This window comes from Leopardus geoffroyi (assembly GCF_018350155.1).
Source record: "Leopardus geoffroyi isolate Oge1 chromosome C2 unlocalized genomic scaffold, O.geoffroyi_Oge1_pat1.0 chrC2_random_Un_scaffold_44, whole genome shotgun sequence".
Lineage (NCBI taxonomy): Eukaryota > Metazoa > Chordata > Mammalia > Carnivora > Felidae > Leopardus > Leopardus geoffroyi.
The window spans coordinates 127,990-153,924 of record NW_025543554.1 but is presented as its reverse complement, the minus strand read 5'-3'; the positions used below and the strand labels follow the sequence as shown (position 1 = coordinate 153,924).

General features: G+C 39.1%; 1 protein-coding gene across 1 annotated transcript; it reads left to right on the top strand.

Moving 5' to 3' along the window:
• Positions 1 to 10,474: 10,474 nt before the first annotated feature.
• On the top strand, positions 10,475 to 25,201 carry LOC123595646 (phospholipase A and acyltransferase 1-like). Its single transcript, XM_045473334.1, is given in 4 exon segments — positions 10,475 to 10,644; positions 16,129 to 16,335; positions 16,338 to 16,396; positions 24,953 to 25,201. Coding segments are annotated over 4 exon segments (507 nt in total). The 5' UTR covers positions 10,475 to 10,505; the 3' UTR covers positions 25,055 to 25,201.
• Positions 25,202 to 25,935: the final 734 nt, after the last annotated feature.

Here is a 25,935-nt window from a genome sequence, read left to right as displayed (position 1 = left end):
AAAGACATAGTCTAATTTTCCAATGTGCACAGCAGTTTCTCTCCCAGGGACTAAATCTCCTTAGGACCCAGTGGGATGGTTAGCAAGCAAGAGGAGGATGAGAAATTAGAATCACAGTCCCCCTTACTACATTTTTTCTCCTATAGGGCCAACAACATTATTACACTTAAAATAATGGATCCTTTCCAGGACCCACGACAGCACTATACATTAAAGCTCAGGAACAGTATGAGAAATGGATATGAGTTCTTCGAACTGCATATGTGTTAGACATTTGGGGAAATATGTTGACCCTAGGTCACCTGTACATCTCTGCCAGTCAAAGCTGCTCAGAAGCCAACACTATGAGTCAAGTTAGATAAGTCTGTTTTTAGGTGTAGCTGATTGCTGTATGCAATGGACTTCTCTTCTACTAATTTCCAAGATATAGATGCTGATGAGGACCCAGTGATTTCATTCGCTTCAATCAGAATGACTTGTTGGCTTTCAGAAACCATTCCAGACTTTCTGGCCACTGTTACTGCGGTCTGAAGATTGTCACCTATAAGAAAGGAAGGGTATAGCAAGGTGAGGTTGAAAAGATAGAACCAATTCATGCAGGACCTGGAAAACTAGGGTAAGGAGTCCAGAATTTATTTTAGGTGTGAAAAGAAATAATTTCTAAGTCTCTCTCATGCTGATTCTCCATGAATCCAGGATCCCTTTCGTAATTCTTATTGCTTTTTATCTGGTTACTTCATAACCCACCAGTTTTTCCAGAGAATGGAAAGAAAAAACAAAAAGGCAAAATTCAAATCTATTTCCATCATTTTTCAGCTTGGTAAACATTTATCAAAACCCTACTGATTTAATACAGTACCAGGTGTTTCCGCTTTCAGCCAAATTGGAATAAGACCACTAAAATCTATCTCTCCCACTGATTACAATGGGAAACTATGGGAAAAATACAAAAAGCAACTATCTGAGGACTTTGAAAAGTAAACAAAAGCAGGTAGAATGTGGAAGGGAGTCAAATTTGGAGAAATAATCTACAAGGTGGTGATATTCTTGGTTTTATTTGTTTCTCTCACATGTGTGACCTGAGTGTGAACCCCAGTCCCAGCACTGTGAAGGATGCTAAATACAACTCCAAAAGAAACTTAGTCTTTCTGACCAGAGAAACTAGAAAAAGAAAAAGCTTGAAGGCTGAAGAACTATGGGGCAGACCCTGGAAAGGAGACAGCTAGACAACCAGACTAAGTTACTGGGTGAACTCAACCCAGAGCTGTGCATGTGCAGAACAAACCCAGGGAAGGAGAGTAGAAGCCTCAAGAATTGAACTAGGATATGAATCACCTCCCATGTCCTAGAGTTTTGCTTGCTCAAACAAACAAAAATCACCCTCACCATTCTCCAGGGGATTTTAACAAGATCCAAAATCTCACACTATAATATTTTAAATGTTCAAGAAAGTCAACCTACAAAACACCTGGAAAATGCGGTCAATTCTCAAGAAAAGAAAAGACAATCAACCATTGCTTGTACCAGGATGACCCAGATGCTAGAATTACCAATGTTCTTAAAGCAGCTGTTATAAGCTTCCTCCATGAGGTAAAGGTTACCACTCTTAAAATAAATGACAAGATAGAAGTTCTTAAGAGAAAATATATATATATACTCTATAAGAACCAAATGACTGCTTTAGAATTGAACAATATAATAACTGAAATAAAAAATTCCCTGGATGCTCTCAAAAGCCAAATAGAGGCGACAGGAGAAGGAGGCAGTGAATTTGAAGATAAGTAAGTAGAAATTATACAATCTGAAAAACGGAGAGAAAATTAAAAAAACAAAAGAACAGAGACTGGAGAATGACAACAGTCATGTGATTAGAGTCCAGGAAGGAAAGGAGAAAGGAATCAAAACAGGAAAACATATTTTGAAGAAATAAAGCAGATGAGTTCCCAGATACGGTAAAAGATTTAAATTCATAGATTTAAGAAGCCCAGCGAATCCCAGTAAGATAAACTCAATGAGAACCATACCCAGAAACATTACAATCAAACTTCTAAAAACAAAGATAAAGAAAATACCTTAGAAATGGCAAGAGAAAATAATACATTATATATTAAGGAATGATTATTCAAATTATTACCGATTTGTCATCAAAAAACATGGAGGCAAAATGACAGTGAAATATCTTTGAAGTGCTGAAGAAAGAACTGTGAAGCTCTGAAAATACCCTTCAGAAAGGAAGGAGAGATAAGACATACTTAGAGGAAGGGAAACTAAGATAATTTGTTGCTAGCAGACATACTCAAAAAGAAATGCTAACAGTTCTTTAGGCTGAAAGGAAAGAACACTAGAGGGAAACTTCTAACATTAGGAATAAAAACATAGCAACAGAAATAATGAAGATCTGGGTAAATATAAGTCTATTTTTCTTCCATTTGTGTGTAACTCGTGCCTACTGAAAGTGAAAACCTTAACATGGTATGGTGGGGTTTTCATTGTCATATACGCGACAACCATAACATAAAGGAGAGAAGGCAAAGGACGTTCATGGTTGTAAGCCTTCTTGACAGGGTAGGTACAGATGTGATTCCTAGAGCAACCACTGAACAATAAATAACATCTGACTGCCTATCCCTAACATGGCTTTCTTCAGGTCTCTACCAAAGTACGTATGAGGAAGCCCAGAAGAGCTAACGGTGGGCAGGAGTTTCTCTACCCTGAGGCCAGAGCCCTGAGAGCTAAGAAGTGTCCACAATGCTTCAGCAGGTCACCAATAGTTGGGCTGCTTTGCAGCACAGGACACTTTTGCCATCCACTACCTGAGAAGTTCCACGCCTGAGCCTCAGTCATCTGACAGAGAATATAACAACCTATTTTAGAAGTCTCAGAAGCTAAAGAGGAAAATATCAGGCAGAACAACCAGAACAACAATGACAGACAAAATAGAGCAGTTGTTGGAGATAGATAAAACCTGCAGTAACTCCGGGAGCCTTGCGGGGCTCAATCTGTTAAGCATCTGACTTCATCTCAGGTCATGATCTCACCACGGTTTGTGGGTTCAAGCCCTACCTCAGGCTCTGTGCTGATAGCTCAGAGCCTGGAGCCTGCTTCAGATTCTGTGTTTCCCTCACTCTCTGCCCCTCCCACGCCTGCTCACATGCTCTCTTTCTCTCTCTTTCAAAAATAAATACACATTAAAAAAAAAACTTTGCATTATCTCATTAAAAATAATAAGTGCACGTAAGAAAACTCAAATGTAGCCCTTCTCCTCTAAGGCCCCCCCCCACCCTTATAAAAGGTTTTCTAGAGCTATTCCCACCCCAAAACGTGATTTCAGATCTCAACACTAAGGGGTAATTTGAAGGATAGAATGGTCATCTTTGGAACCTGAGTTTATGGTTTGGAAAAACTGGATGCAAAAAAAATCTTAAAACATGGAGGCAAATTATAAAAATATGAGAATAACAAGAAAAAAGATAAGAGACTGAGAAGATAAATCCAGAAAGCCTATCATGTGAATAACAGAAATTCCAGAAGGGAAAAAGGAAGAGACAGAGCAAAGGCCATAATTAAATGAACAATAGAAGAAATTTCCCTGACAGGAAGAAGATAGATTAAAAGTGTTTACTTTTAATTAATTAATGAAATCAATGGGACAAAAAGACAAACATATAGACATACTCTGGTAATATTTGTAAACTCCAAAGTTGAAGAAAAGGACAATATACAGAAGAGAACAAATTACCTACAGTGGACTGGCATTGGACTTGTAATAACACTTAGAGATCATTAAGGAAAAAACAGGACTCTAACCCCCAAATCCTACACCCAGACAAGAGGCCATTCACCTGTCAGAGCCAAGAAAGATACTCCAGGGTATGTAAGAAATTAGAGAGCATAACATCCTTCTATCCTATCCAAGGACAAACCTTGAGAAGAAAAATTTAACCCAGCAAGCAAAGAAACAGAACAGAAATTCCAATATGAGTGAAGAAGTGAAGAAGCGGGGTACAGAGTGATGCGTACTTATTTCTACCTAAATCTCAATACTAAGGATAGATTATGGAAATGTGTAAAATAAGTGCTAAATAAAGAATTTTGAAACAGACGGGTCATGATGTAAGGGCAATTCTAAGTAGTAAATTAGCTCAGCAATACCTACAAGTTGGATTGAGGGACTAAAAAGGAAGAAGGTAAAAGGGACCCCTAAGTCTCTTGTATTGTGGGGGTAGAATGGGAGATGGGAGGTACAGAGGAGAAAGTAGAAGTATCCTAGAGCTTCCCATAGTGAAGCTGGATTCAGGGGAAATGGGCTGGGGAATAAGGGCTCTGGTGGGGAAATAGTGTACCTTGGCGACACAACTCTCAGAGTTCAATGCACCTGACTGGAAAGCAGGGAAAGAAAGGTGCACACTTAAATGTGAACACATGAAGAAATGATCTATTCTCCACTAAGAAGCATTCATTAAGAAATTTCACACACTTTTCTTGCATGATCCTTTCTCACCACTCCCTTGATTTGGGGTTTGAGAGAAGCACAGGGGACAGTTTTTTGTTTTTGTGTTTGTTTTGTTTTGTTTTGTTTTGTTTTTGTTTTTGTTTTTGTTATTACCACCAGAATAATAAATGGGCCTTCAGGGTAGTTTACACACCATGCTGACTAAGCATTTCTCTTCCTACTAACATTTAACAAAAATTGTCATCTGTGCCTGACCCACGTCTTCTTGTCAGTCAGGGGTTATTTCAAATGGCCTTTCTCAGAGAGGACACCGCATATAAAGTAGCCAGTTAAGACATCACCCTGTTTTGTTTTATGGACCTCATAACTCTTATTGCCAGCTGCTTGTTTGATCAACTGACTGATTTTCTGTCTCATCCCACCTGGATAGAAATTTGGTGAGAGCAGTAATTTTGCCTTTTCTGTTGCAGATCTCCAACACCTAGAATGGTGTCCCACCCACAGTAGGTAGTCAACAGTCTTTGTGAAATGAATGGATCTTGTCTATTTCCACATCAAATTCTTTCTGTTTCCATGTACAACTTTGTTATATACCTGTGATCATTACAGTCCTTATCCGGGCAGAGATGAGCTCTTCCAGAACTGGTTTTGTTTCTTCTTTCAACCAATTCTCCAAGATGAGCAATCCCAGAAATATCAGGTCTGATTCTACTTTGTCCCTGGAAACATATGTATAATTGAACAGAAATAACACAATATGGGGGCGCCTGGGTGGCTCAGTCAAACATCCGACTCTTGACTTTGGCTCAAGTCATTATGTCATGGTTCATGAGATTGAGCCCCACGTTGGGCTCCACACTGATGGCATGGAACCTGCTTGGGATTCTGTCTCTCCCTTTCTGTCACCCTCTCCTCTGCTGGTTCTCTCTTTCTCTCAAAATAAATAAATTAAAAAAAAAGAAATAGCACAATGTGGTCTTTCTTAGGGGAAGCAAAACCAAAGCAAAGGCAAATATGATCCTATCAAAAGTGGTTCCCATTCACCCACTTAAGCACCATTCCTTAAACACCGAACATGTGCCAGTAAATATGCAGAAAGAAGACAGGAAGGGACATGAAGGATACTGAGACATTTGCTCTGACTGAATCAATTGGAAGAGGGAGTATTTATTAAACAAAAGATTTGCTTTGACCTTCCTAGAGAATGAACTAAATGACCCCAAGTCTTCTTTCTGCTGTGGCTAGTCTGGTTTCCAACACCTCACCTGTTAGCAACCCCCAGAGAGGTATTCTAGAATGGAAACATGAAAAGTAAGTGAGACTCAAGAACAATAAAACAAAATGCTAGTCTCTCCTGAATCCAAGCCTATAAGCAATATTATTATAGCCCCAGGAGTTCTCAGACTCAAAAAACAACCCCTCTTTTATTTTTATTTATGTATTCATTTAGTTTATTTATTTTGAGAGAGACAGCACAAGTGGGGCGGTAGGGGTGGGGGAGAGGAGAGAGAGAGGACCCCAAGCAGACTCTGCACTGCCAATGCAGAGCCTGATGTGGGACTCAAACTCACAAACTTTGAGATCATGATCGAGCCAAAAACCAAGAGTCAGATGCTTAACCAACTGAGCCACCCAGGCACCCCAAAAGAGCCCCCATTTTAAAGCCAAGCTCCTCCCTCTCTTTCTCCCTCAGCGGAGAGCATTGTTCTTCTGCATATAGTATGAATGTTTCTGGAAAGAAGAGGGGCTTCTGAGGCTCCCGTCCACCTCAGTAAAATTTCCAAGACATTCCACAGGATTAAGTGCAGGGAAGTATATCTGGGGTTGGAGCTCCAAAAATTCTGCCATGATTCATTTATCTGAGACCCAGACACCTCTAGCAGACACAAGAGCAACATACCAGCATTGCCTAATTCTGTCTGAAATATGGGTGAAAGCAGCACCCAGCAGGACCCACCTTGCCCTACTTGCCACGGGCGTCTCAGAGCTGGGTCTCCTGTCAGCCAGTGGCATCAACTAGAGTTAGTCATGCTTCTAAGACCCTGCTAACACCTCCACCAGAGTGGTCAGAAGTGGGCACAGTTTGCACTACTCGCCCCAGGCATTCCCCAGTCTTCTGAACCTGGCATTGAAATCTCTCCATAATCTGGTTCCAAACTATCTCTCCAGCTTTACCTATCACTAAATTCTTCACCTACCCTAACCTCCTGACAAGGTGGACCAGCCACCATGGCTATGTTCTGTACTCAACCATCTCTAAACATTTGCTCTGAACTGCCACGAAACATTCTTTCTTACTTCACGGAAAAGGTTGTAAGTTCACCACGATCTGCCATTGAAGAAACCCTGCCTGTTTTTTTTCAGCAGTGAGGAGCAGATGGGGCTCTCATGCTCTTTCCTGACTTCGTCAAAGGCAGAGCTACTTTTATGTTTTATATTTTTGTGGGCCCATCTGATATTTGGTTTAATTCAGGGCTCGGATGCTAAAAACAAATTTGGAGAGCAGTGGATTAGGTAATGTCTAAAGTACTTTTCTGCAGTAAATTGCTGCGATTCTAAGCACTTGGTGCAGGCACTCACTTTCCCCGTACATCTTAACCTCCAGTCTGTTCCCTTAGTTTCTTGAGTGGTAACTCACAAGAAATATTTTCCTTGTTATCTTGTCATCCTTCATTATAAATAGGATAGGCTTCAGGAAATCAATTAGCTTACATTTCATAAATCGGTTTGCAAACCATATGCCAGAATGGAAAATGTGTTAAATATATTAAAAGTGGGCAGTGGAATTACCCATTCCACAACATTATTGTGGCTGAAAGGCTAAGGAACCAAAATCACACAAAAGCCATGAACCACTGTGGCAACATGTACAAAGAGCCACTGCTGTTTTACCGTCCACCTGTCTAGCTCTGGCCAGTTCACAAAGCACTTGTGACAGCTTTTAGCCCGTCCATTTGGGGTTACTTGCCACAACCTTTTGAGATACACTGATATTCTTATACGTGCCTGCAAGGTGGAGAAACTGATGCAAAATATGTCAGTCAGAGAATACAAATAGTGTATGATTTCACTCGTATGTGGAATTGAAGAAAGAAAACAAAGGGTCATGGGGGGAGAAAGAGAGAGACAAACCAAGAAACAGACTCAACTATAGAGAAAAAGCTGACTGTTACCACAGGGGGATGAGTGAACTAGGTGATGGGGATTAAGGAGACACTTGTCATGATGAGCAACGGGTGAGGTATGGAAGTGCTGAATCACTAAACTGTGCACCTGAAACTAATACTACGTTGGATGTTAACTAACTGGAATTTAAATTTTTTTAATGTTTATTTCCGAGACAGAGAGAGACAGAGCATGAGTGGGGGAGGGGCAGAGAGAGAGGGAGACAGAATCCGAAGCAGGCTCCAGGCTCTGAGCTGTCAGCAGCTCCAAGCTCTGAGCTGTCAGCCCGACGCGGGGCTCAAACTCACAGACCGTGAGATCATGACCTGAGCCGAAGTCGGATGCCCAACCGACTGAGCCACGCAGGCGCCCCTAACTGGAATTAAAAAAAAAAAAAAAAAAAAAAAAACAGGAAACTGTGACACAGACATTTTGCCCAACTATTGCTATTTTTTTATAGCAAACAGACGACCTGAGACAAGAGCTCACATCTTTAACACCCGTTTCCATTATTCCCCCTCTGTATTTATAATATAAATGGTCCCTGACTCAGCGATGGTTTGGTTTATGATTTTTTTTTACTTAAAATGGTGCAAAACTAATATGCATTCAGTAGAAACCATACTTTGAATTTTGACTTTGGATCTTTTCCCGGGCTAGTGATACATCCAATCCTGTCTCCGGCCGCTGGGGCAGTGGTGCTGAGCTGTAGCAACTACAACTGATATGCTTAGAACCATTTTGTACCCTTATAGCCATACAACCACATTTTTCATTTTCAGTACAGTTCTCCATACATTACATGAGATGTTCAATACTTTATTATAAAACAGGCTTTGTGATGATTTTGCCAACTGTAGGCTAACATAAGTGCTCTGAGCATGTATAAGGTAGGTTAAGCTAAGCTAAGATGTTTGGTAGGTTAGGTGAATTAAATGCATTTTGACCTATGATATTTTCAACTAACGATGGGTTTATTGTGATGTAACCCCAACATAAGTGATCTGTATGAAGCTTTCAATGGGTATTTTCCAAAAGTTGGCATTAGCTACTATATACTTTTTTCTATACAATGGAACGATAACCTAAGTAGTGGTAGGTTTTAAAGAAGTTAAATAGGGTTAATTGCAATAGTGCATTTGAAAAAAAAAAGTTATACTACAAAGTGCTCTCTGTTAAAAGGGTGATTATTATTGTAAGCTTGGCTAGGTCGCTGAATTCTAGTAAGCAGCTGTGTGTGCTTGCTGAATCCCATTCATGGGAAATGTGTTTGTTTATTTCATAGTATATTATCTATTTTTCCTTTTGGTGCCCATGTGGCCAAATTCTGAACCCCATATTAATAAGACTCAAACATATTTGAGAGAGTGGTTAGACTTAATGGTTCCTATAAAGTTGTTTTAATAGTTATTTTTCAACAGATGGACAGCGTACATTTGGCCAGATTCCGGTGACAGTGTGGTGATTGAAGTTTTCAACAGATGGCATACAAATACTTGGGAAAACACCCTTCCAATATTAAGTGTTGTAAAAAAAGACTTTTAGGGTGCCAGCAAAATGATAGTCTGTATTCCCAAGTCCTTAGCCTGTGCTATTATGAATATAATTTAGATGGTTTGGAAATTTCCCTTTCTGGCACTTGGATTTATTTTGTAATTGAGCGTACATATCTACATTAGAGTGAGAGATGATGAGAAACTCTGCTGTCAATTAGAGATTCAACATGGATATAGCACTAAATCTCCTTTTGAGTATTGATGAATGTCTGTAACTTCTGCCTGCTGAGTCATTCTACTCCCATGCCATATGTATGTAGAAAATGTAACCTTTCATAAAAATCGACCATCAGAGACCTATATGTTCTTTCTGAAAAATAGTGACTTAAAAGGAAAAAAAAAAAAACTCACCAAGCTTAGAATTTTCAGACATATTCATCAACATGATGAACTCCCCAACCTTCCAAGTTGTCTCACTTCTACGGTGGCCACCTTAACACTGTTTCTGGAATCAGTAAGTCAGGAATCAGGCAGTAAATGTGGCAGTAGGGGAGGGGTGGAAATCTGTGTGGATACTTGTGATTGTCACATGTCAAAGAGCATTTACTGATATTTAGTGGGTAGAGACTGAAGTACCTAGATTGCACAGCAGTTTGGCACAAGGAATAAATGTCCCGTGTATTACAGTATGACTGAATATGTGACTGGCCACTCCTCTGAGTCTGGAACTTCTTTCTGCTTAAGTTAAATGAGAGAGTAAGTTTTGCAATACAAGGTTTTTTTTTCACGTAATATCAGTGTCAGTCCTCCCATACCCTGTTCTTTGATTTTACTTATTTGAGAGGCTGAAAGGCTTCTCATCTTCTGCCACTGACTGTTGACTCTTTCATGCTAAGTAAGTGCACACTTATGGACACTTTATTGTATCTTTTTGTATAGTCATGGACCGACTATTTACATAAGTAAAATACGTACTATTGTAAATTTACTTCCCCTTTCTGTTCCAATAGGGCACCGTATTACTATTTTTGAAATTTTGTGTATGGGTAAATCATATTATCTATGAATATCTGGATTTAAAGAGAGAACTATAAGATGCTGATTATCGTAAAGGAGCCCTGGGGTTGATCAGGATGAGAAGCATTGCTATAGAAAATTAAACAATTAGCAGAAAAATTCTTTCCCACTTGTTTTTTCACTTTTGCACACATAATTCAGTGTTGGAATCATACAAAGAATGATCATACAAAGGACAGTGGTGTGAGTTTAAGTCTTTAATAAGGAATGCAATCCCAATAAATTCTGTATCCTTATACTTCTGTGGAGGTCTTAAACTGATTTTCTTTTGGCAAGTCTTGTCAGCTAGATCGTCTTTGTGTCTGTCATTGCAGATGGCGTTTAATGATTGCTTTAGTTTGAGCTATCCTGGTAACCCCCAGCCGGGGGACTTGATTGAAGTGTTTCGTTCTGGCTATCAGCACTGGGCACTGTACCTGGGTGATGGTTATGTTATCAACATAGCACCTCTAGGTAAGTTTTGTTTCCCGCAACTCCTGGAGGTTTTGAACTCTCTTGTTATAAGAAGGAATCATGAATGAAATCATAAAAAAAAAAGAAATAAAATGTAGAGAGTAGATAAATCTATCTGAAATAGGTTTAATGAAGGACATAGTAAGACCAAAGTGGCTTTGGCTAAATCACAAAGACCAAGTAACATTAAAATGTTAACCAATTAACATTAGAATCCAGTAAAATCTCTGGATTAAAAAAACATAATTAAAAAGGAAATAATCCACTGGGGAGAATATGGCTCACAAACATAAGCGTCAGTGTCTTTACCTATCACACAAATCATTTCAATTTGTTCAACATCTATTTATAGATTACCCAGTATGTGCCAAAGGCTATTCTAGATGCTGGGGATACATAAACAGCAAAATCCCAACAAACATATGGGTAAAGAACTATGAACAGTATGTAGAAGAAGAAAAGCAGAAGTCAATACCCATCTTTAAAGGGACTGGTCTAGGAATTGTACAACAGAATAACACATTTTATGCCTATCACATTAGCAAACATTTAAAAGTGATAACAGTCAGTGTTGATAAGGGTATAATGAAACCAAAGCAAGGATATTGTTGAAAGAAATGAAAGTTGATAACATCATTCATGAAAACAATTTAATATGGCACAAAAACAGACACATAGACCAATGGAACAGAATAGAAACCCCAGAACTAGACCCACAAACGTATGGCCAACTCATCTTTGACAAAGCAGGAAAGAATATCCAATGGAAGAAAGACAGTCTCTTTAACAAATGGTGCTGGGAGAACTGGACAGCAACATGCAGAAGATTGAAACTGGACCACTTTCTCACACCATTCACAAAAATAAACTCAAAATGGATAAAGGACCTGAATGTGAGACAGGAAACCATCATCAAAACCCTAGAGGAGAAAGCAGGAAAAGACCTCTCTGACCTCAGTCGTAGACCTCAGTAATTTCTTACTTGACACATTCCCAAAGGCAAGGGAATTAAAAGCAAAAGTGAATTACTGGGACCTTATGAAGATAAAAATCTTCTGCACAGCAAAGGAAACAACCAACAAAACTAAAAGGCAACCAACAGAATGGGAAAAGATATTTTCAAATGACATATCAGACAAAGGGCTAGTATCCAAAATCTATAAAGAGCTCACCAAACTCCACACCCGAAAAACAAATAACCCAGTGAAGAACTGGGCAGAAAACATGAATAGATACTTCTCTAAAGAAAACATCCGGGTGGCCAACGGGCACATGAAAAGATGCTCAACATCGCTCCTCATCAGGGAAATACAAATCAAAACCACACTCAGGTATCACCTCACGCCAGTCAGAGTGGCCAAAATGAACAAATCAGGAGACTATAGATGCTGGCGAGGATGTGGAGAAACGGGAACCCTCTTGCACTGTTGGTGGGAATGCAAATTGGTGCAGCCGCTCTGGAAAGCATTGTGGAGGTTCCTCAAAAAATTAAAAATAGACCTACCCTATGACCCAGCAGTAGCACTGCTAGGAATTTACCCAAGGGATACAGGAGTACTGATGCATAGGGGCACTCGTACCCCAATGTTTCTAGCAGCACTCTCAACAATAGCCCAATTATGGAAAGAGCCTAAATGTCCATCAACTGATGAATGGATAAAGAAATTGTGGTTTATATACACAATGGAGTACTACGTGGCAATGAGAAAGAATGAAATATGGCCCTTTGTAGCAACATGGATGGAACTGGAGAGTGTGATGCTAAGTGGAATAAGCCATACAGAGAAAGACAGATACCATATGGTTTCACTCTTCTCTGGATCCTGAGAAACTTAACAGAAACCCATGGGGGAGGAGAAGGGAAAAAAAAAAGAGGTTAGAGTGGAAGAGAGCCAAAGCATAAGAGACTCTTAAAAACTGAGAACAAACTGAGGGTTGATGGGGGGTGGGAGGGAGGGGAGGGTGGGTGATGGGTATCGAGGAGGGCACCTTCGATGAGCACTGGGTGTTGTATGGAAGTGCTTCGATGAGCACTTGGGATGAACACTGGGTGTTGTATGGAAACCAATTTGGCAATAAACTTCATATATTGAAAAAAAAAGAAAACAATTTAATAGTGTGTATGAAGAGTCTTAAAAGAGTTCCTATGCTCTGACCCTGTAATTTTACTTCTCTGAGTCTATTCTTCAGAAATATTTATAAAGATGTAGAATAACATTCAGCATAAAGGTATTCACTTCTATCTCATAACAGTTTAAAAAACAGGCAATGGCAGAATAACAAATGATGGTGAGGATGTGGAGAAAAGAGAATCTTCCTGCACTGTCAGTGGGAATATAAATTGGTGTAGCCATTGTGGAAAACAGTATGATATTTCCACAGAAAATTAAAATTTCCTCAAAAAATACCAATGATCCAATAATTCCACTATTGGATATTTACCCAAAGAAAGTGAAAACACTAATTCGAAAAGATGTATGTACCCCTATGTTTATTGCAGCATTATTTACAAGGGTCAAGATAAGGAAGCAACCTAGGTGTCCACTGAGAGATGAATGGATAAAGAAGATGTAATATATATACTCGCACACACACACACACATGCACACACACACAAATATATATATATACATAATAAGTGATGTATATGTATATACACATACATATATATACATAATATGTAATATATATATAATGGAATGTTAGCCATAAAAAAGAATGTGATCTTTGCATTTGCCTTAACATAGATGGATCTAGATGGTATTATGCTGTGTGAAATAAGATAAAGACAAATACCATGTGATTTCACTTCTATGTGGAATCTAAAAAAAAAAAAAAAAAAAAAAAACACCAAAACCCACAAAATCACAAAAGAACAAACAAACCAGAAAGAGACTCACAAATACAGAGAGCAAATGGGTGGTTGCCAGAGGGGAGGGGAGGGATAGGTGAAATATGTGAAGGGGATGAAGAGGTTAAAAAAAAAAAAAGAAGCCAACAATGGCTTAGATTCAATAGTGGACTAGTTAAGTGAATTATGACTTTGTCACAATATTGACAGAATTCTTTAGTTGCAAGTAACAGAAACAAAAGTTAGCATAAGCAAAAAGGCAAATTCATTGCTTCACTGAGGAAAACTACAAAAAGGATAAAGATGGTTGGTGCTGGCTTCAAGGATGCCTGGATGTAGGGGTATAAGCATAAGTATCAAGACTCACATCTGCATTTCCTTTCCAAGTATTGTCTTAATTCTCCCAGACTATGCCTCTCTAGGAGACTTAACTGATAGTCATCAACATCCTTAGGCTCTCATTCTTATAGTCTTGTGATCTAATAAGAGAGGGTCAATCCCTGCCTGTTGCAGTTAGAAATAGCATGGAGAACAATCTGATTTGGGCGAGTGTGGATCCCATGCCCATCACTGCACCATCGTTGTGCCCTGGAGAAGGAGATACTGTGATTAGCCCACACAAAATCATTTCCAGAAAGAAAGAGGCAGAGGTGGGATGGGGTGCTAGATAAGCCAAAACGATAGCTATTTAACGGCCATTAAAAATCATATTTCTGGACATGCTTAATTGCTTGAGAAATAATCTTGCATGGTATTTACTTGAAAAAAATCTAGATTAAAAATGCAGTGTGTCATATTATACCTACTTTGCAAAGAAATAATATATACCCATGTGAATGCACACATAGGCATGCTTCAATATACATGTGTTAATAAAAGACATAATAAAAGGATATGATAATATTATCAAAATAATAACATGATTATGGTTGGGCAGATAATGGGTGATTTAAATTTACACATTTATGTTGTTTTTTTATACATTTCCTAAATATTTAGAAATAAGCACAAATTAATTCATTTTTTAAGAAAAAAATGTATGCAAATAACAAGTAGCCTAGAGATTTTTTTTCTCTTCAAGTTACGTTTAGAAAGAAGTTTTAATAACCTTGGTCTTACTATCTTGGAGATGTCTGAGAATTTTTAATGTACTTTTTGCAATATCTTGAGATATTTGCCTCTTGTTCTAGAATATTGGAAATGGAAATGGCAAATAAAGTGACATTTACGATACACACCCATTAGTTTCTGCAGAGTCTAGTGATTAACAGTAAGCAATGCTGCAATATCTCTGCAGTTTTCACGTCTGGAAAACAATAAGAGATTTTTCTGCTCTTCCCTTATTTTCATGTGTTAAGCTCCATTTTAACATGGTTCTAGTACTGAGCTCTGATCCTGTAGACTGAAACGCAGTTTTCTGGTTCTATTGTTAACTACTCAGGTGGTATTTTGCAAGCCAGTTTACCTCTCTAAGCTTCAGTGTCCTCCTCTCTAAATTGATAGCATCAGACTAGTGTAAATAAAACTTTAGTAATTCTAACTAGGAGACCTCTGCTCTAAGGACTTGTACAAGAACTTCCAATGTGTAAGATATTAACTGGAAATGCTGCTTGAAGGAAAAGGAACTTGGAAGGTAGGAAAAAAAGGGAGTGGAAAAGAAAGTTAGCTTTTAGTTATTACAAAAAGGAAGACTCTCTACCCACCGGTTACATGGAGACTCTCTCTCTCATGATTGACTTGAACACATAGCCAAGCATAGCAGTCTTGGGCAGATGGAGAGGGACCAGGGCCAGGGGTTAGAGCTGAACACTGAGCAATCATCTGTCCAACCTCAGATACTGGCAGTAGCAGACCAGGAGACAAAGGTATCTAGCAGTCTAGGCAACTGTTTGCCAACTGAGACAGTTAAAAGGGAGTTGCAGGGGTGGGACATGTAACAGGTGGGTGTGGCATTGCATGGGGCTGCATCTGGTGGACAGGGCCTACTAGGTTAGATTCAGTTTCAGGACTTAGTTTCTTGGCCTAAAGGAACTGGCAAGATAAAAGCAGGGCCCCAGCTTGACCCCAGCTGACCCCTTGGAGGGGTTTCAAATTGGAACCAAATTGAAGCCAAGTTGAAAGAACAAGTGTAAAAAGCAGAGAAAGGGGTAAGGAGCACACTTAGACAACTAGGACGAGCTTATCAATCACAATGCACACAGCTGAGGCCCAAAGAGAGTAGTTGGGAAGGGTTCAGATGCTGAAAAAAAAAAGCATATTTTATAGGAAAAAAAAAGGAGACAATGGTTTTATCTGTACTATGTTAGGAACACATACCAAGATCTCTAATAATAATGCCAATTGATAGAGAACTTGTTCCCCAAGAATGGGTAGTTTTCTCACTCAATTTTCTGTACGGGCAGATACAGGTTTCTCTTCTATTTTCCCTCATATAGTATGAAGTGTTATTGATAAACTACCAAGTGAGTTATTAAGCCTGGTATGATTAAGTAGCTTCTGGTTTGGTGCTAAGTTGGGAACCGAGCTGGGTTCAGTGACTCCATCACTTCCAAACATGTGGCATTGCAATACTCTGGCATTGGGGTTCTCTGAGCCGGGTCATCACATCTTGCTAACCAGAATTCTCCTTATAGAGGATGGCATTCCTGCAGCATTTACAAGCACCAAGTCTATATTTAGCAGGAAGGCCCTGGTGAAGATGCAGCCCCTGAAGGATGTCGTGGGAAACGACACATACAGAATAAACAATAAATATGATGAAACTTATCCTCCTCTCCCCATGGAGGAAGTCATGCAGCGGTCAGAGATTGTTATTGGACAGGAGGTGGATTATGACATACTTGCAACAACTGTGAGCATTTTGTGACTTTGCTTCGCTATGGAGAAGGAGTTTCAGAGCAGGTGAGTTTTCTTTAGAATACATAGAAGTTTCTTACCTTGGGAAAATAAGCACTACTGACTCTAAGATTCTCAGGCCTAAAACAAAATGAAAAGAATGGAGAAAAGGTGAGAATCCTGAAGGATAAGGACAGGAATTGAGGTGTCCAAGATCATGTAGCAGTTATGACCACATTAATGCGTGAACGTGGACATTTTGAATTTGGGGCTGGAAGGAGCTTGAAGCCGAATCAAGACCATAGCTTTTCTGTCAGTCCTGTTGCATTCTGTCCTTCAGGCTTCCTTCCTTCCGTTTTTCTGCCTTACAGCAGCCTCACATGCTGAAAGGGACATTCTGAAAAGAATGTTGAAATATTTAAATGGAAGTTCATTTGCCAGAAATAGAGATGGTAACTCTGAGATTCTTCTCCATTACCTGAGAGAGGCCAGCTAATGACAGACATGTTTTGGTGGCTTTGAAAATTGTTTCTGTCTCCTTGCAATGCTAGTTTCAGAGGAATCTTGTGCGTTTAAGCAGATCCTTTGATTGGTTGAGATTTTGGATGATTTCTTAAAATGGATCAATTACTTGATTTTTAAAGTAGCATGCAATGTTGTCGTCTCTCACACTATTTTGTAGCGTGGCAGATTCCTAACTAAAAGCATGCTTGGCTCATTTGCCTTCTTTCTACCTATTGTGGCACCAATCCAATTCCAACATTGATGTTCTAACCTAAAGATTTATTAAAGGGATATTAAAGAATGAATAAAGGCTCCCAGTATCCTGAAATGGTTGAATCAGTTACAGAACATCTGTTCTAAGGAATTAGTTTCCAATTCCCCTCACGGAAGCTTGGGAAGATGGGACAGGGAACATAATGAAAGGATACATTTGTTTTCATTAGGAAATAATTTAATTGGAAATACATTTTTATTAGGAAATATATTAACATAATGAATGTGCTATTCACATGTAACAATAAATCGCTTCTGAGCCAGAGCACAGAAGATATCCACACAAATTCCTGTTCACCTTCGCATTAAAAACTAAGGGTGTAACTAGGAAGTGGAGTCCATTCCTCTCCTTTGTAAATGATAAAGTTGTACACTGTGTTCAAGAAGCAATTTTTTTTTAATGTGGCTAAAAAAAAAAAAATGGGATCAGAACCATCTTCTTGCTTTGGCTCTAATTTACCATCCCTCATCTTTTCCCCTTTCATACCCAGAATCAAGACCCATGAAAAATTAATCATTCCTCAACAACTAGAACTGTTCTCTAGCTGGTTCTGTTGCAGGAAGTACAGTGACAGCCCTAAGAACTCACCTAAGCTTTGAAATTGTGCTTACCTGAGCTACAACCGCATCTTCCCCAGTTATTAGGTTGGTGGCTTGGAGAACATTATCAGTTTCCCAACCTATAAACTGAGGCTCTGTGGGGGATTATACTAGATATTTGAAGTCTCTTAGTGCACTGTATTACATATCATCCATCTCAATAAACAATGTGTCTTAGATGAATGTTATTTTTAATTATAGTAATTAAGAATTTTATAGCTCTGTATTGGTACTCCTCGATAAAATTTATGTTGATCTGATAGAAACTGTAGCACATTATTATTATTTTCATTACTATCAACAATTCATAATATTACTACCAACAATAGCTAGTGTTGGATTAGTTTTGGGGTCTCCTCAGGGATTAAGGGCCTTTTTTGAAAGTGTCAACAAATTTATTTATTTATGTATTTATTTACTTATTTATTTATTTAAATCTAATTTATTGTCAAGTTAGCTAACATCAGCATATATAGTGTCCTCTTGACTTTGGGAGTAGATTCCCTTGATTCATTGCATACATACAATGCCCAGTGCTCATCCCAACAAGTGCCCTTCTCAATGCCCATCACCCATTTTCCCCTCTCCCCCACACCCCCCGCAAATCAACCCTCAGTTTGTTCTCTGTATTTAAGAGTCTTTTATGGTTTGCCTCTCTCTTTGTTAAAAGCTATTTTTCCCCATTTGCTTCCCCCATGGTCTTCTCTTAAGTTACTCAAATTCCACATATGAGTGAAAGCATATGGTATCAGTCTTTCTCTGAGTGACTTATTTCACTTAGCATAATACCCTCCAGTTCCATCCACATTGTTGCAAATGGCAAGAGGTTGTTGCCTGTTTTCTCCTCTAGGGTTTTGATGGTTTCCTGTCTCACATTTAGGTCTTTTAATCCATTTCAACTTTATTTTTGTGTATGGTGTAAGAAAGTGGTCCAGTTTCATTCTTCTACATGTTACCGTCCAGTTCTCCCAGCACCATTTGCTGAAGGGACTGTTTTCCATTGGATACCCTTTTCTTGCTTTCTCAAAGATTAGTTGGCTGTACATTTGTGGGTCCCATTCTGGGTTCTCTATTCTATTCCATTGGTTTATGTGTCTGTTTTTGTGCCAATACCATACTGTCTTGATGATTACAGCTTTGTAGTAGAAGCTAAAGTCTGGGATTGTGATGCCTCTGGCTTTGGTTTTCTTTTTCAACATTAGCTTGGCTATTCAGGGTCTTTTGTGGTTCCATACAAATTTTAGGATTGTTTCTTCTAGCTCTGAGAAGAATGCTGGTGCAATTTTGGTATGGAATGTGTAGATTGCTTTGGGTATTATTGACATCTTAACAATATTTGCTCTTCCAATCCATGAGCATGGGAATGTTTTTCCATTTCTTTGTGTCTTCTTCAATTTCTTTCTTAAGTGTTCTATAGTTTTAAGCATACAGGTCTTTTACATCCTTGCTTAGGTTTATTCCTAGGTATTTTATGGTTCTTAGTGCTATTGTAAATGGGATCAATTTATTGATTTCTCTTTCTAGTGTTTCATTATTGGCGTATAGAAATGCAACTGATCTCTGTACATTGATTTTATTCCTGCGACTTTGCTGAGTTCATATATCAGTTCTAGCAGCTTTTTGGTGGAGTCTTTTGGGTTTTCCATGTACAGTATCATGTCATCTGCAAAAAGTGAAAGTTTGACTTGTTCTTTGCCAATTCGGATGCCTTTTATTTCATTTTGTTGTCTGATTCCTGAGGCCAGGACTTTCAACACTATGTTAAACAGGGGTGAGAGTGGACATCCCTGTAGTGTTCCTGATCTCAGAGGGAAAGCTCTGAATTTTCCCCCATTGAGGATGATATTAGCTGTGGGCTTTTCATATATGGCTTTATGATGTTAAGCTATGTTCCTTCTATCCCAACTTTCTTGAGGGTTTTTATTAAGAAAGGATGCTGTATTTTGTCAAATGCTTTTTCTGCAACTATTGACAGGATCATATGGCCCTTATCCTTTCTTCTTTTAATGTGATGGATCACACTGATTGATTTGTGAATATTGAGCCAGCCCTGCAGCCCAGGAATGAATCCCACTTGGTCATGGTGAATACTTCTTTTAATATACTGTTGAATTCGATTTGCCAGTATCTTGTTGAGAACTTTTGCATCCATGTTCATCAGGGATATTGGTTTGTAATTCTCCCTTTTAGTGAAGTCTCTGTCTGCTTTGGGAATCAAGGTAATGCTGGCTTCATAGAATGAGTCCAGAAGTTTTCTTTCCATTTCTATTTTTTGGAACAGCTTGAGAAGAATAGGTATTAACTCTGCTTTAAATGTCTGGTCGAATTTCTCTGGGAAGCCATCTGGCCTAGGACTCTTATTTGTTGGGAGATTTTTGATAACTGATTCAGTTTCCTCACTGGTTATGGGTCTGTTCAAATATTTTATTTCTTCCCACTTGAGTTTTGGTAGTGTGTGGGTATCCAGGAATTTGTCCATTTCTTCCAGGTTGTCTAGTTTGTTGGCATATATTTTTTCATAGTATTCTCTAATAATTGTTTGTATTTCTGTGGTATTGGTTGTGATCTCTTCTCTTTCATTCATGATTTTATCTATTTAGGTCCTCTCTCTTTTCTTTTTGAAAAGTCTGGCTAGGGGTTTATCAATTGTGTTTATTCTTTCAGAAAACCAGTTCTTTGACGCGTTGATCTGTTCTACTGTTTTTTTCAGATTCTATAATGTTTATTTCTGCTCCCATCTGTATTATTTCTCTTCTTCTGCTAGATTTGGGGTTTCTTTGCTGCTCTGCTTCTAGTTCCTTTAGGTGTGAGGTTAGGTTGGGGATATTTCTTGTTTCTTGAGATAGGCCTGGATCGCAATGTATTTTCTTCTCAGGACTGCCTTTGCTGCAAGGGATTAGGGGTCTTGAACATAGAACAGTTTTCTTGGGGAATGGCTATGTATTTCTCTGAAATTAAAAAACCTCAACTGCATTTAAAAAGATTAGAAAGGTGGAAGGATCATGGTCCATCTTTTTCTTCTTCGTGCTTTTTTTGTGTTAAAAAAGTTAATAGGCTTCCTTTTTTTTTAGAGTAATCTACAGTTCACAGCAAATGTGATCTGGAATTTTAGAGAGTTCCCACATACCCCCTCCCCATCACCCATATACACGGCCTCCCCCACCATCACCGTTCCATATCAGTGTGGTATATTTGTTACAAACAATGAACCAACACTGACACATTATCCACCAAAATCCATAGTGAAGGAAACTAGAATATCACCTCAAAATATGTGGCATAAGGATTATTATTTATTATCAAGAGCTGAAGGCACTTGAGAAGAAGCAGGCCCTGCTCTCCACATATTTGCCTAAAAGTGGGAGATACATTTTGAAAGGTGTCCCTCTTCCCTTTGCTAGCAGGAAGGACAAAAATTAATCATCACAGACAACCAGTAGAGGAATCTAAATAACAACACTTACTGGGGCACCTGGGTGGCTCAGTCGGTTGAGCGTCCAACTTTGGCTCAGGTCATGATCTCGCGGTTTGTGAGTTCGAGCCCCGTGTCGGGCTCTGTGCTGACAGCTCAGAACCGGGAGCCTGCTTCGGATTCTGTGTCTCTCCGTCTCTTGGCCCCTCCCCTGCTCATGCTCTGTGTCTCTCTGTCTCTCAATAACAAATAAATGTAAAAAAAAATTTTATATAACAACCCTTACTAACTAGCCTTTGCCATTAATTTCCCATGTTTACCTTACTGTGGTCTGCCATCCTTGGCAGCCTGAAACTGCTTTCTTTTGTCCTGCCATTACTCTATAAATGTATTGATCTTTGCTGAAGATGTGCTATGTAAGCCTGAGTTCTAAGCCACCTCTTTGAATTACTCTTCCCTGAGTTTCTCCTGTATATGTTTGAGATGTACATGTTAATAAACCTCTGTTTTTCTCTTGTCAATTTGCCTTTTATTAGTGAGCCTCAGCTGAAAACCTAAGATGCACAAAGGAAAAATTTTGCCTCTCCTAAAATAGTTTACATTAGGGTTTAGTCTTGGTGTTTTGCATTCTATAAATTGTAACTGTATAGTGACATATATCCATTAGTACAGTATCATACAGAATAGTTTCCCTACCCTAAAACTTCTCTGTGCTCTGCTTGCCTATTCGTCTTTCCTCCTCTCAAGTCTCTGGCAACTGCTGAGAAGAATGCATACTAAGCAACATGCATTTAAAATTCCTCCATGTCTTTTCATGATTTGGTAACTCATTTTTCTCTATCACCAAGTAACGCCCCATTGTCTGGATGTACATTCAGCAACTAAAAAACATCTTGGTTGATTCTGAGTTTGGGTAATTATGAATAAAACTGCTAGAAACATTTGTGTGCAGGGCTTTGTGTAAATACCAAAGGGCATGATTACTCGATTTTATGGTAAGAATGTGTTTATTTTTGTTAGAAACCATGGAAGGTCTTACAAAGTGGCTGTGCCCTTTTGCATTCCCACCAACAATGAATGGAGAGTTCCTGTTTTTCCATGTCTTCTTCCACATTTAGTATTGTGAGCATTTTGGGTTTTAGCCATTCTAATAGGTACACAGTGGTGTCTCACTATCTTAATTTGCAATTCCCTAAACATGTATGAAGTTAAGCGTCTTTTCATATGCTCCTTTGTCATTTGCATATTTGACGATGTGTCTCTTGAGATCTTTTGCCCATTTTTAAACTGGGTGGCTTGCTTGTTTTCTTTTTGTTGAGTTTTAAAAGCTTTTTACATATTTCGGATAACAGTTCCTTATAAGATTTGCCTGTTGGAAATGTTTTGTTTTTTTCTAGTATGTGGCTTGTCTTTTCTTTTAAAAAAGATTTTAAGTAGACACGTTCCACTGGTATAGTCTTAACAAGGTATTGAAATGTGCCTAGCTTTGTGGAAGATGGCAGCACTCTTGCATAGGCCTGAACAAGCTGATCTACAATATACCCTGACTGTGCTCCAGTGCATAGCACTGTGAACTTAGAGTCTCGGAGGAAAAAGAATTTTGGTAGACCTTGTGGTCATCTGTGACCCAGCTATGCTATGTTAGTATACAGCACTCCAGATTCAACTAATGTTTCCCTGGGCATGTTTAGATCCTCAGAATGAGGCTTTTATTATGGCCCACAGTCAGAAAGCCCTGTAAAGGATAAAAGTATGAAGAGTCAGCTTAGGTGACTTTATAATCCTAAATAAGTTGTGAAATAAAAGCTCGTGTTCATATAGGTTCTGAGAACATTCTGAGATGTTACAATCCTGCAAGTCAGATCCTGTTACTCAAAACGCCAAGGGATTGTCCCAATCACACAGGGTTTTGCCATCTAGAATGTAACTTGAAGTAAGTGTTTGGGATTTGGGAAACCGCGTGCACTATAGGAAATAGTTTCCTTGTAATTGTATCTGGCCTGTGTGCTCTCAGGGGATTTAGGTTTAGGATCACATTGCTTTCCCTAGGCCTCTTAGATTTGTGGGATTTCTTTCATCTCTTGTATTTCTACTGGCTGAAAGATACCCAGTGAGTTAGGTCTGCGTTTAGCAGATCCCATTACACAAAACGCCAAAGGATTGTCACAGGATTTTGCCATCTAGAATATAATTTTAAATAAGTGTTTGGGATTTGGGAAGCCCACAGGATCTTCCCCAGGGCTGTACCCTACTGCCATTTGACTCCTCTCTCGAAAGATACCAATTGCATCTTCCTATTTGTTCATTGCCCCACCACCACCATATTTCCCTGTATCAGATCTTGGGATCTCAGCATCTGCCTGGAATTATATGAGAGTTAGGCTTGATTATCCGATTGACTATCCGATTATTGATTTTGCCTTTCTTTGGAATTTTGTCCTCTGTCTTGTATCTGCCTGTCCCCCTGACTCCCCATGGGTAGTTCTGGACTGCAGCAAATTCTGACTCTTTCCCCGGGAAATAACTTAAGTGGTGACTAATTAAAAATTATGAGTAAAATAATCAAGCAACCAAATAAAGTTAGGATTGTAAAGTAAAATAGCATTTGTCATTTGTTCGCCAGCTGCCACTCTCCCTGGCAGCTGGGGATGGTGGCACAGCAGGGAGTTTTGGTGACTGGCCTTGTCCCTGCAGACCCCAGGGTGATATAAATGGAGTAAATGCTCCTGTCATTGGCCAGGCCCTTGCAGTCTGGTTCCCACAGGGAAGCTGCAGGTAGGGAGGCAGCACTATGTGGCAGTCACGTGGGGGTGGCAGGCTCTGTGGTGGAGACCTGTGGGTTAGAGAGAAAGCATGCTCAAATGTGATCTGGGTCAGGCTTTCCAGCATTTGGGTTGGTCCCTGGAATCATTTGGGGAAAATGTTTTGCTTTATTTGAAAGCCTGATTCTTCAATCCCAGAGAACAACTGTTGTTTTCAGAATGTCTGATGACTCTGAAGCATCTGAATATGACCTTTGGGTCATAAAACTGCACGCAATCTCATGCAGATGGAAGGCAATATTAGCTGAGTGCCATGAAAATCATGAATATTTATTAGATGCCTCATCATGATGATTAATACCCTTAAAGCTACAAACGTCTGAACTCCTTTATGGACAACTGAGCTCGAGAGTAGTTTATTTTAGTTTGTCTACATGAGAAATTAATTTGTGACACAATACTTAACATCAGTAGTGACCTCTTTTGAAGTTTGTTTATCAAAAGAGAAATTGTAGCTACCAAATAAGAGCATATAGGTATTTAGTTTAGATTACATCTGTGAATTCTTTCTCTAGTAGACATTCTTGAGTCAGGAACACACACACACACACACACACACATGATATTCACTCTGGTATAGACCAAACTAGGGTGTATTAAGGAGGTAGGGATTGTTTGGAAGGGAAACACATGGTTCATGGCTCAACCCATATCTAAACATGTTGGTGGTATGACCTCAGGCAAATCACTTAACTTACCAAGATTTTCCCAAATAGGAGTAGCACTACCTCCCAGACGTACTATGATGATTATTAGGAATTGTGCCATAATGAGTTATAAACTATTGGGGGCCATAAAAATATGAGAAATGTATACCTACGTGTATTTAACTATCTCTTTGTCATAATTATAAAAATTATAAATTTACTTATATTCACACAGAATTTAATTTGGCATGAAGCTTTAAATTTTTCCGGTGTCATTGAAACGGTCTTCAGTTTGCTTGGATTTAGGACACTGAGGTGCCTTTAGAATAAGCTGTGGTGTTTTTTGTTTCTCATTTCTCTATAGGCCAACCAAGCAATAAGTACCATTGGGTTTGTGACAGCTGCTGCTGGTGTCTTCTCACTCCTGGGCTTGTTTCCAAAAAGACAAAGAGCAAAATACTATTAACAATTTACTGAAGAGATATTGGAACTGAAGGAATTTGTGAGGAGGGAAAAAAAACTGGGAATACTTATTTTCGATGCATCATTATTGTTCAAAATTCCAGTGATGGATGGCAGTCTCTTTAATAAATTGCTTACTGATGTTATCTCATTATTGAGCCGTGGAAATATTTCTCCCTACCAGCAGAGATTTGCCGTGGCAGCTTACACAAGAAGCAATAGCCTTTTGAGCAAGCCAGCGGAAGATCTTAACACAATCACATCATATTTTATCTTTTACCATAAATATTGGTTTCCTTTCTCCTGAGGGTGGGCTATTTTGTACTTGCCAGAGGAATGAAGAGCCATTTGTATGTGGTTTTAAAAGAAATGTTAAGATTCCCAAATTGTTGAGATTGACATCTAACTGAACAGAAAAGAAACTGGGAAATTGATGGGCATTGAGGTGGCCACCTGTTGGGATGAGCACTGGGTGTTGTATGGAAACCAATTTGACAACAAATTTCATATTAAAAAAAAAAAAGAAACTGGGAAATTGAGCATTTGGTTAGGCAGTTTGAGGAGCTTTGATTCACAATCCATTTGAGGGTGGACTCCTAGCTCCTAGTTCCTGTGCAGGTGGGGGTGGGGCAGATGGGAGCTAGGATCCTTTGCTCTGGTGTTTGGGATCCAGATTTCCCTGGAAGTCACTCATTTGTCAGGAATGTGTGTCAGGAGTGAACAGCAAGAGTGGGTTGTTCTGTTCTACGGAGCTACATTGTTTCCTTTGAAGCATTTCGGGGGTTTGACCCTTTTAACCCTAACAAGAGATCATTAAATGTAGGTTTGAAATGCCATTTTTAGAAAACAATATCTCGTGTTACTGTTTAAGGCTTTTACTGTAAG